The sequence below is a fragment of the Saccopteryx bilineata genome, chromosome 3 (assembly GCF_036850765.1).
Source record: "Saccopteryx bilineata isolate mSacBil1 chromosome 3, mSacBil1_pri_phased_curated, whole genome shotgun sequence".
NCBI classification, from domain to species: Eukaryota; Metazoa; Chordata; class Mammalia; order Chiroptera; family Emballonuridae; genus Saccopteryx; species Saccopteryx bilineata.
Window position 1 is genome coordinate 188470184 of NC_089492.1, and position 12168 is coordinate 188482351.

Consider the following 12168-nt stretch of genomic DNA (forward strand, 5'->3'; position numbering starts at 1 on the left):
TATGTTGCATACCCCTCACCCAGAGTCAGATTGTCCTCCGTCACCCTCTATCTAGTTTTCTCTGTGCCCCTCCCCCTCCCCCTAACTCTCTCCCTCCTTCCCTCCTGCGTCCTCCCTCCCCCCACCCCTGGTAACCACCACTCTTGTCCATGTCTCTTAGTCTCGTTTTTATATTCCACCAATGTATGGAATCATGTAGTTCTTGTTTTTTTCTGATTTACTTATTTCACTCCGTATGATGTTATCAAGATCCCACCATTTTGCTGTAAATGATCTGATGTCATCATGAAATACTCCTTTCAAACCTAGAACCAGTTATATTGTTCAACCGTCTGTATCCAAGACAGATGAAATCACATAAGTTCATTTAGTAAGGAAGTGCTACTAAAATGTTTTAACAATGTTTAACAGACATTTAAGTGATGCCTCAAAATAATTTTCTGGCTAATGAGAGAAAACAGTTTTTAGCATCACTGATTTTCCTGAGAAAGTTCATCATGTTAGTAGGAAAGGGTGCAGATCATTTATAGGAAGCTGTTCACCTTGCTTTCCTGCTGAAAGACCCCTGGAAGTTGGGCTTCTCTGGAAGGTGTAGCCAGAACGCTTCCTGACGTGGTCACACTGGTCAGCAGATATGTGGAGTCTGAGGACAAGTGTGATTCCAGCTCTACTGATGTCAACATTGCTTGTGGTCTAATTTCCAGACAAGACACCAACTTTGCTTGCTATCACCATTTCAGTATGAGTGGTCCCTTCGGTAAAGAACACAGTCCATTCACTTCTAAGAGTTCTCGTGGGTTCTCTCTTCAGGCTCTTTAGACTTAAAACTTTGCTGTTGGGCAAAGGCAAGAGCATCTGTTCTACTCCCCAAATGAAACTTCAACCAATTATCACGAAGGGTTCCCTGAAGTACTAATTAGGGCCACAGGAAGATCGGAACATGAAGATGCTATTGTCCTCAGAGGCAAGATGAGCTACTGTCCATGGAGCTGCTGGGTGACTGTCAGAGAAAAGCCTGCTAGCTCATAAATCATTACTTTCTCTGACAAGTTCCAGCTTTTGTCCAGATTATGTTGTGATAACTGGCAAATACTAGATGAGTGACGAGGCATCTGTTCACCTGGTTAGGTATGATGTCAGGTTCTTGCTGGTTGTCCCATTTGTTTGTATAATGAACATCTTCGTGGGCTTCATTGCCTTAATCTGTGTGACCTCGATACGTGTCCATATGAATGACACAGACAATGTGATTGTTTCCTGTGACTTCTGAATCACACAATGGGTTATTGTCATGAAGCCACCAGCATAGTTTAACAATTAGAATTTTTTTTAAGTGAGAGGAGAGGAGAAAGTGAGACAGACTCCCACATGTGCCCCAACCAGGATCTACCTGGAAACCCCTGTTTTGGGCTGATGCTCGAATCAACTGAGCTATTTTTAGCACCTGGGGCTGACGCTGGAACCAATGAGCCATCCTCAGTGCCCAGGGCCAATGCTTGAACCAGTCAAGCCACTAGCTGTGGGAAGGGAAGAGAGTGAGAAGGGGGAGAGGGAAGGGATAAGAAGCAGATGGTTGCTTCTCATGTGTGCCCTGACCGGGGATCAAACCTGAGACGTCTAATTACCTGGCTGATGCTCTAGCCATTGAGCCAGCCAGCCAGGGCCAACAGTTTGAATCTTTAAAATGTTCTTCAAGCAGTCTATCTGGGTGTGTTCAGTCAAGACTTGGTCATTTTACACAATAAAGTAAAATTAATAAAAATTAAAAAAAGAAAAAGACTTGGTCATCTGGGTTCAGAGAATATTCATCAAGGAATTTCTCACCCATGACTGTGGGTAAATCCAGAAGTTTCCAATCAAAGAGAACGTTGCCTTGGTTTAGAAGCGCATTCATCTCCTGCTTTTTGAGTGCTTACCATTTCTTCACTTCTGCTCTGTGTAGGCCTGGCCTCAGTACCTGAGATGGCCTTTAATCTAGAAAGCAAATACTCGTTTGCATCAGGTACTTAGCAAAGAAAGCAGCTCACTGTGCTATGACATGTGACTTTCTATACCCTTGTTGATATCTTACTGTGCACTTTAGTTTCACTCTAAGAAACTTAGAGTATGTAAACCAACCTTCCTCATGGTTTTCTTCAAAGTTTCAGATCACCTTTTGCTCAATATAGAAAAATTTCCACTATTGTTCCTGTCCTCATTGATGGTTCATATCTATAGGCTTTCCCTATAGAGGGGAGATCGGTTTTTTAGAGGTATGGGCAAAACCTCTTTCTGAGGGGTTTTCAGATTGCTTTATTTCAGTGGAATTTTTTGGTAAAATGAGTAAACAAATAATATTTTCAACCTTTGGAAGTAACAGATTAATTTGTAGACACTAGCTTTTCTGCTTGAACTTGAAGTTTGAACTTGGCCAGAGGAGAAAGCTAGACAGTGTCCCCTCCTGCCTTGTCTTAGCTGGTGGCCCAGTGTCTGCTCAGGCCTCAAACCTGGACTCCTCTTCATATCCACTGCACAAGTCATATCCAATCAATCACCAAGTCCTGCTGATTCTATTTTCTTTTCTTTTTTTGGTCCTGTTTTGTTCTAAATGTTCACCCTAATGGGTCCAGTAGTTAGCAGCCCTTTGTCCTTAAGACACACAACACTTGCACTCTGTGCTTGCATTTTGAAGATACTTGTGGAAATGGCCCTACACAGGAGATCAGTTCTGGCAGTTTGCCTAATACTCTTTGGTTTGCTATGGGGCTGATGCTCAAATCAACTGAGCCACTGGTTGTGGGAGGGGAAGAGGGAGAGAAGGGTGAGAGAGGGGTGGGGAGAAAAAGATGGTCGCTTCTCCTGTGTGCCCTGACTGGGAATTGAACCCGGGACTTCCATATGCAGGGCAGACGCTCTATTCATGGAGCCAGCCTGCCAGGGCCTCATCATCAGTTCCTAGGTTCCTGTATTTCACCCTTTGTAACACTCCTTAGGCTTGTCATTTTCTCATTTAACCCTCCTGCTAGACTGCAAGCTCTGTGAAGGCAGAGGCTGTGTCTTGTTCACTGGTCTCTCCCTGACACCTGGCATCAGCTGGCTCGGTCAACACTGAATGAATTAAAAGATGAGGGAAATGGGTGTTGGGGAAAGAGCCTGGATTTGCAAATGATCTGGAGATGCTTAGGATCTTTGTTTTCACATCTGCAGACTAGGGGGTTAGACTAGGTAAACTTCAATATGTCAGCTCTGACATTTTGTCATCTTTGTAGACTTCATCCCAGTCTACCCACTGTGCTCCTGCATGCCAGGCAGTATTTTTGTTGTATTCAGGGACTAGAGATGCTGAGTGACTATGGTGAAGGAATTAGAGGTCTGCTACTTGGTGGCACGGCAGAGTAGATGTAAAGCAAACTGTCAATTCCATGATGACCTTTCAGTTCCACACTCCAGAGAACAGGCACCAGGAAAACAGTCATGCCCTTGGCCATTTAGGGTTTCCCAGGTAGCAAAGTGTTATAGTCAGACCAATAAAATGTTGATTCTGAAGGTTTACGAAATAGCCCTGCTTCCCTACTGGTTTTTGTCACAGGAGAAGTCAACTTATAGCGGATTTTTCTTACTTGCTAAATGTTGACACTGGAAAGTAATCTCTAGACTGCAGCCGCAATACCACCTTCAGAACAATTGCATGTTCCAGAGTTCTGTGAGGCTGAACGCAAGTCCTCTCACCCCTGGTGCCCCAGTGGGGGGGGGGGGGGCTAGTCAATCAAGCAAGTGGAATGCTTGGCTACAGAAACACAAGTGATTGTCCCATGGGAATGTCACTTTATTCAAACCAGCTTGGGATCCTCTGAATTAGAAAACACTCAGAACAAGGCTCCGCCTGCTACACCTGCACCTGAAATTGGAGGGAAGATTAAGACCTCTGTTCATGGCTTTATGTCACTGAATTCTCATTCACTTTTCCCCACAGATTCTAAATGCATGGTTAATTTTAATCTGAGTTACAAAAATCAGCTCTGCTTATTAAGGCTTCAGGCATGTTTAAGCCCATTACTGTGCTTTAGTTGACATAAAAGCAACCTGTGGTTAAAGGCCTGCAGAACAAGTCAAGTTTGCTGGGTCCAATGTCTCCATGACTAAAATCTGGGGAAAAAGTCTCCTCCGGAGTTGTTAGCCTGCTAGAAATTAGAGACTTGTAGGAAAGAGGTTTGTATGTAGACTTAGAGGCTTCCAAGTAGCAGCTGCTTAATTAAGTACAAATCAGAGGTGATGTCCGTTAGCTAGCACCATTGTTGGATAAAGCTGTTGCTGAACGGCCATAAACCTTACTGATGCAGAGTGGGAACTGACCCAGAGCCTCGCATCGGGGGGCTGGGAGACCAACCCCACTGAGTCAGGGGCAGGGGGAGACAACATGTCCCACATTACTGACATTGGCCATCTGTTCAATGTTTATTCTCACACTGTAGCCCTGAGTCTCTGTGTGGACTGTTTCAAGGGGTCACAGATCCAGGATCTACTAAGAACTGCTTCATCTCACAGGTACGTAAGACATTAACCATGGGCAAAAGCATTCTGAAGTAACAAGCTCTATTGACAAATAGAATCCATCTCAATGCACAGTTACAACACCTACAATCCATAGATGAGATGGGCAGACATTATCTTTCAACATGAGCATGAGGACATGGCCCCAGACTACCCATGCTTGACTCATGTGAATTAAAATGATGGTGGAGGAGCAGTTCAGCGGTATGTCAGTGACATGGTCACCACTATTTTAGAACCTGTAAATATTTATGGAGTCTGTCTCAAACCTATACACATAAGAAATAAATTTACTTAGTACTGTTTACAAAGGGAAACAAAAAAATACTCAGTGTCTGGGTCCTTCATAAATTCTCCAGAAGTCAAGTAACTGACTCCCCATGTTTTGAACAGGTTGATTTCCAAGGATAAATCCATACAAATGTTTTTTTCTTTTAACCTGTAGTATATCCAAAGAGCAGTTTCATGAGCTGGATAAACATTAAAAATACTAGGAGAGCTTAAAAATGTACACATAAATTATTGTGCTTCACCTTATACTGAGTCAGAATCCAAGGGCAGGGGTGCATTTCTTTTTAAAAACTCTCTGGATCTCCAGGAGAGTCTGATTCAGTGAGGGGACCTATGGAGCCAACTTTGGGAAGCATTGCCTATGCAGCGCCTTGCCAACTTCCTGTGCGGGGCATTACCACCAGTGTGAGACGAACCATTCTGACTCAAAAGGTTTGGTATGGGCTGGGCATTCTGTTCCTAGGTGATGCCAACTCTCAGACCTCTCTGAGCAGCCAAGTATGGAGTGCCCCATCCCTAGGTGTGTATCCACCCACCTGCCTTCCTTGTGGTTGTCCCTTCAGCCCTGCCCTCCTCCATGCTGTCCCCCAAATCTCCTCTAGTGCCTGGACTTGCTTTTGCAAAGGGAGGACTCGGCTCAGGGTTAAGGCCTCCCTCCTGGTCCCTCCGGTACCCTCTGCAGGACCTGCAGCAACAGGAAATGCAAGTGCATTCAGGATGAATGTATTGGTGTAGCAAGCTCAGAGAGACAATTCTGTTTATTGCTGAGGACTAAGAACCAAAGTCTGGAGACGCTCAGTACAAGTGGCGATGAGCTACTAAAGACGGGGGGTGGAGAGGAGACACAATAATACACAGCATTATTCTGAGTGAGCACCACCTCTTCATTTGAACAGAGAGACAGCCTTCTTTTTTCACTAAGGCTGCAGAATAATGAAAACCTTATTCAATTTATCAGTTCCTACAAGGCAGGCTGAGCAAGGGGTTATTACTTATTATTTTAAGCTGATGCAAGAGGCCACTCATGGTCTATTGGGAGCCCCATCCCAAGTGCAGAATGGATGCTGAAGGTGGTCCATGGTTGCTGCTGGTGGCTGCTGAGTGTGGTCTTTAGGTCTTGGGCTTCTCTTGACTCTCAATGATAAGTTTGTCAGTTGAATACAGTTGGCCAATGTGGACCTGAAGGCAAAAAAAAAAAAAAAAGGCACAAATCAAGAACCATGGGATTCCATTAGCTGTGAAAGGTCAGAAAGAACATTTTTCTCTCTCTTTCATTTTTTTAAGGGGAGAAAGTGAGACAGACTCCTGCATGTTCCCCGACTGGGATCCACCTGCAACCCCTATCTGGGGCCAATGCTCAAATCATCTGAACTATACTCAGTGCCTGAGGCCGATGTTCAGACCAACCAAGCTATCCTCAGTGCCTGGGGCTGACACTCGGAACAATCAAGCTATACTCAATGCCAGGGGCTGACACTTGGACCAACTGAGCTATCCTCAGCGCCTGGGGCCAATGCTCAGACCAACCAAGCTATCCTTAGCGCCTGGAGCCGATGCTCGAACCAACTGAGCCACTGGCTGTGGAAGGGGAAGAGGGAAAAGGGGAAGTGGGTGGGGGAGAGAAGCAGATGGTCACTTCAGAAAGAGCATTTCTAACATTTAGATGTTGTCTGCCATCACAGGGCTCTTCCCTTCTGGAAACTGCACTGTGGGCAAAGTGTAGTCACCTGATTTGCTTTTGCTAATAATGCCTTGCACATTGGAGCTAGCTGGAGGTACCAGTAAGCCAGTGGCTGTGCAGTGAAGCTAGAGACAGGGCAGGATTCTTTCTTTCAAAAGAAAGGCTGTGGACAATGAATAAGTACCTGCTGGGTGAAAAGTCCATCAAATCATCTAGGAGGCCTGGAAGGGCAGCCAACAGCCCTTCATCTTTGGGCAGATAGGCAGTGAAGAGCTGCTGTGCCAGGTACTGCACTCCACAATGTGAAGACATGGTTCCTGCCCTCAGAACTTAGCAGGAAGACCTCTCTGAGGAGGCAGATCTTAGCAAGGCCTCAGGAGTACAGCAGGCTGAGAAGTGGGAGCCAGGGGAGGGTGAGAAGTATATCCCAGGCAGAGGGCATGGCCCCCACGGAGGCTGTGGGTGAGAAGGCACACGATGCATTCGGGCTTATGGAAGAATGTCCAAGACATCATGGGCAGTAAGTGTGGAGGGGGACGGGCAGAGAAGACAGAGAGTAAAGAATAGGCTGGGACCAAATCATGGATGCTGACTTATCCTGAGGAAAATTTTAAAATGTTAAAAATGGAAGATGGGCTTAGACTTGTAGTTAAAGATCACTTTATCTTGGTGTGAAGGCAAGAACTCAGCAAGAGTGCAGGTGAGACACGATTTTGGCTTGAACTAAGCAGGTGACAGGAGTGCACAGAGGAGCAGGCCAGAGAATTGCTTGGTTGACATATAAAATGGGAAATCAAACACTAGTAAGACCAAGACCAACTGGTGTAGACATAAGAATCAGTGCCCACATTTTTCAGCGGGGAAAGAAGGCTCAAAGAAGTCAACTGCAGAGGAGCAGAGATATGAATCTGGCCAGTGCTTCTAACCTCTGCCCAGTGTTTTCTCCAAAATGCTGCTCCTCTACCTGCTCCCTGACCAATGCTGACTTCTTTACATGACCTTCATGTCACGGTCACACCATTGTAGTAATCACAAAAACTTCAATAAAGGGTGCAATAGCATATCTATTAGAATCTGAGGTAACCACACATGTATATTGGGGCCCACTCAGTATCCATCTCTTTGAAAATGTAAGTGTGCATGCACACAAACTCACAATATTTTAATAATTTTTACTAATTAACTTTGTATTATAATCCTTACATCATTAACTGTTCTTTGAAAGAATATTTTTAATAACTGCATAACATTCCGTTGTAAAGATGTATCACAACTTTCTCATTTATATCATTTATAAAAGTATAAATCTTTTATTGCACCTCTGATCTTTTTCTTATAAAAGTTTTCTAGAAATGGAATTATTGGGTAAACAGGTCTGAATGAATATGTTTATGTCTATGTTCCTAATAGATCTCACAAAACTTTTCAAAAAGGTTCATTCAGTTGTCCAACTGACATCCCTTTGGTGGACCATGTGAAGGCTGGCCTGCATGCTCGGCACAGAATGAGCACACCTCCTTCTACAGAGGCATGGTGTGCACGCCATGTGTGCTGACGGCCACCTCTTGGATAGGCAGGCAACATTGAGAACACAGGGCTCTCCTGCTCTGTGGCCCTTCTGCTGTGGTCCTGACATAAGCCCCCTCTAACATAGTTGTAACATAGCATTTGTTTCTCACAGTCCATCAGTGAAGGATGGGACCTTTGGGGGACAGATGATCACTTGCAGGAAATGCAGCTGTGATATGGGTGACCTAGTCCCAGTCAGCTCCATGTGAAAGGCTCCAAAGGAAGATGCAGAATGAAGAAAAAGGGGGTGATGCAAAACTCAACTTCTGGAAAATGTAAAATAAACCTTCAAATTTACAGTCCAGTTTGACAGAGTATGCAATAAATTTTTAAAATTCCATTCAGATAGAACACTTTTATGGCTGACTGAAGGGGAGAGGGAAGAATGAAGTAAGATCTTAATGTTAATGATTTCAAGGGGGCGTAAAGATTCTTTTCACCTGTCTAGGCCCATAGTCTGGGATTTATAGCTTGACAGTTGCCGCCCTCCTTAGCGTCTATGTCTTTGTTCTGCCAGGAAAGACCTAATGTCTGCAAAGCAAAAGCCCCCCACACTTTGGGCCAGTGGTAGAAGCTTCCCTGGGTTCCCACCCTCTCGGAAACACTCATTACACATATCTGTGCTAGCCATGTGACACTGGCTTGGCCTTGTACTGTCACCATTTGGCCTGTCCCAGTTCCTCTGTCTGAGTCTCAGTGACAGACAGAGCAGAAGAAAGCCTCGGCTGCCTTTGACATGCCTTAGGGCTCTGCCAGACAGGAGAAAGTGCTCAATGAGGAGTCGATGCACACAAACTCACAATATTTTAATAATTTTTACTAATTAACTTTGTATTATAATCCTTACATCATTAACTGTTCCTCTAGTTCTAAATCCTAGATCTCCAAGTGATTATGAATAGCTTTGGTGGTGAGCTCCTACAGGAAATATGGAAATACTAAGGCAAGTCAATAAAAATAATGACAGGACCAATGCATTGTAACAAGAATGTTCACCCACTCACTGTTAAGCAGAATCAAATGATTTAAATTTGGCTCAGGAGAAGGTTGACAGTTATAACCCAAGGCTACATGGGATTAATTAGACCAATTACAGAAGAGGCAAGGGAAAAACATTCAATTCACAAAGGGAAGAAATATTAAAATGTTACCTCAACCAAAACAATAGACATGAGGCAATAAATGCTTGTGTAATGGTTCTGTTGCATTTATTTGGGCCATAAAATGTGTTGTCACACATTAGGGGCCAGCTGGGGATGACCGCAGCAGTACCAATGACAGAGCATGTCACTTCTGAGCTGCAGGTGAGAAGAACTGGTTGGTCAATGGGAGTGAGGAAGGGCAATTAACAGCTGCAATTTACAGTCCCTTCAGAATCCCAAAATGACTGAGCCAGTCAGACTATTGCCATGAGTAAACTGGCCATTAAAGCTGATCATGCTTCTACTGTACAAACTTCAGGAGCTGACATTGGAGTCCATTAGGAGAATACACAGATTATTTAGCTGCAAGTAGATGGGATGCCTGGATGGCCCAGTAACACTTAATGAGTGCTGAGACTCACAGACAAATGACCTGCTAGGGGACGGAGGAGGATATGAGAAAATAAATGTCATATATCTTTCAGATCTTCACCGCTTACGCATCTGAAGCAATGTGCTATGTCCTGGTCAGCACACTCAATCTGATCTAGGCTCAGAGGAGCTGGGCTCAGTGGCCTGGGGTGGGGGCAGTGGGGATGCTGAAGTGGCGCCTCTGCTACTGTCTGCCCATTTCACTGGGCTGTTATGAGAATCAAATGACAGACTAGACTTGAAGAAAATGAACCAATTGCCCCATGTACTTCCTGGAATCCAGATATATTCAATATCTTCACACTCTTGGGAGTATTAAATAAGAATATTACCAGTAAGGGCTCATTAAATGTAAATGTTACTTATGTGCATGGCCCATCTGCTGTCAAGCTGAATACCACAGGATCTCGGATCCTGACCTCAAGTATATCCAAGGCTCATCACACTCTCTAGCTGTTAGAGTCAAAGGGCATAGCTTCCTACCCAGGAAAGGCCCACAATGTTTTCAGCTGGTCAGAGTAGTCTTGTGTGAGAAGGATATGCTGTTTGTAAGGAAAGCTATGGGACAAATATTGACATCTGGCTGTGCTTCTGGAACTAAGGGGACACTGTCCCTGCTCTCTTCCTTTTCTAAGAATGGGAAAACCACCAGGCAGGGATGACGCCTCATCCAGTGTGTGTGTGTGTGTGTGTGTGGGGGGGCGGCGGCAGGGCCAAATCTTGCCCTTGGCATTGTAATGATTATACTATAACCATTAAAAAATAGTAATATGATAATGATAATGAAAGCAACTAACATTTAATGAGTACTCACTGTATGGCAGGCACTATTCTAAGCATATAATTAATTAAGTCAATAAATTAAATGTATTCAATTCTTTTAATCTCTCAATAACTTTATAGGAAGATACTGTTATCATCATCATCAATTTACAGGTTTTTACATGCAGACTCCATCTGATTTACTCTCCACATTTGAAGGAGTGTGACTGCTCAGACTGGCTCTCCCGTCTGCCTCACAAATGAGAGGTAACATCTCAGGGGGTCACACTAGGAAAGGAGGAGAGACAGCGAGAGCAGTCACAACAACATACTGAGATATCACCTTAATAAAAAATGTGGGTGATATTTAGAAAAAAAAACTATAAAATTTAGAAATATTAGATAAGTTTGAATAAAATGAGAAAATGCAATGTTAATGGAGAGATCAAGTCACATAAAAATGTCAATCTTTTGCCAAATTAATTTATGTTTAACCCAACACAATGATAATTAAATCTGAATGGGATTTTTTTTCAGGCACCGTATTTCTCCATGTATAAGACACCCCTGTTTCAAAAAATTTGGGGTCTTCAAAACTGGGTGCATCTTATACAGCAATTGTGGCATTTCAAATGCCATAGATCAAGAGTCGGGAACCTATGGCTCGCAAGCCAGATGTGACTCTTTTGATGGCTGCATCTGGCTCGCAGACTAATCTTTAATAAAAATAATAATAATGTTAAAAATATAAAATATTCTCCGGCCCTGGCCGGTTTGCTCAGTGGTAGAGCATCGGCCTGGCGTGCAAGGGGTCCCGGGTTCGATTCCCGGCCAGGGCACATAGGAGAGGTGCCCGTCTGCTTCTCCACCCCTCCCCTTCTCCTTCCTCTCTGTCTCTCTTCCCCTCCTGCAGTCGAGGCTCCATTGGAGCAAAGATGGCCCGGGCGCTGGGGATGGCTCTTTGGCCTCTGCCCCAGGCGCTGGAGTGGCTCTGGTCACAACAGAGCGACACCCTGGAGGGGCAGAGCATCGCCCCCTGGTGGGCAGAGCGTCGCCCCCTGGTGGGCATGCCGGGTGGATCCCGGTTGGGCGCATGTGGGAGTCTGTCTGACTGTCTCTCCCCGTTTCCAGTTTCGGAAAAATACAAAATATATATATATATTCTCATGTATTACAATCTATTCATTTCCTACTGCTCATTTTCATGGTTGTGGGTGGCTGGAGCCAATCACAGCTCTCCTTAGGGACAACATCAAATTTTTATTGGATAATGTGTAACGTACATGGGTCATTGTATGGCTCTCATGAGATTATATTTTAAAATATGTGGCGTTCATAGCTCTCTCAGCCAAAAAGGATCCTGACCCCTGCATTGATGGAACTGAGGATGAGGCAATATACAAAGACAATGACTCGTCATCAGACATAGATGAGGACAAGCTAATATATGGGAATTTTGACAGTGATAAGGAGTTGTACAAATTTTAAGATGAATAAAACTTGAGTTCAATAACTTTATGTGAGATGATGTCAGAGTAATGGTGCGGTAGGAAGCGATACCGATAAATCTCCCCCAAAACTCAGCAAGATCTTCAACCAGAAACAGAAAAACCTATCCTTGGAGCCTCCAGAAAGGGGGTTCTCCAATCAGATACAAAGAAAAAAAAAAAACAAAGGCACAAGTAAAAGCTCCAAGAATACAATAAAACCAAATTTAAACTGTGACACCAACAAAATGAAAGGGGGGGGGGCAGAGGATGG

The 12168-nt window shown here is 44.2% G+C and overlaps 1 protein-coding gene across 2 annotated transcripts in view; it reads right to left on the bottom strand.

Annotated features, from left to right (window-relative positions):
• Positions 1–5561: 5561 nt before the first annotated feature.
• LYRM4 (LYR motif containing 4) overlaps positions 5562–12168 on the bottom strand; it is a 159597-nt gene continuing 152990 nt past the window's right edge. For both annotated transcript variants that reach the window (XR_010730404.1, XM_066268421.1), the window contains one exon: positions 5562–6000. Coding sequence is in view for 1 of the 2 variants with exons in the window: in XM_066268421.1 (XP_066124518.1) it covers positions 5932–6000 (69 nt within the window). In the remaining variant the exon portion in view is untranslated. The remainder of the gene's footprint in view (positions 6001–12168) is intronic.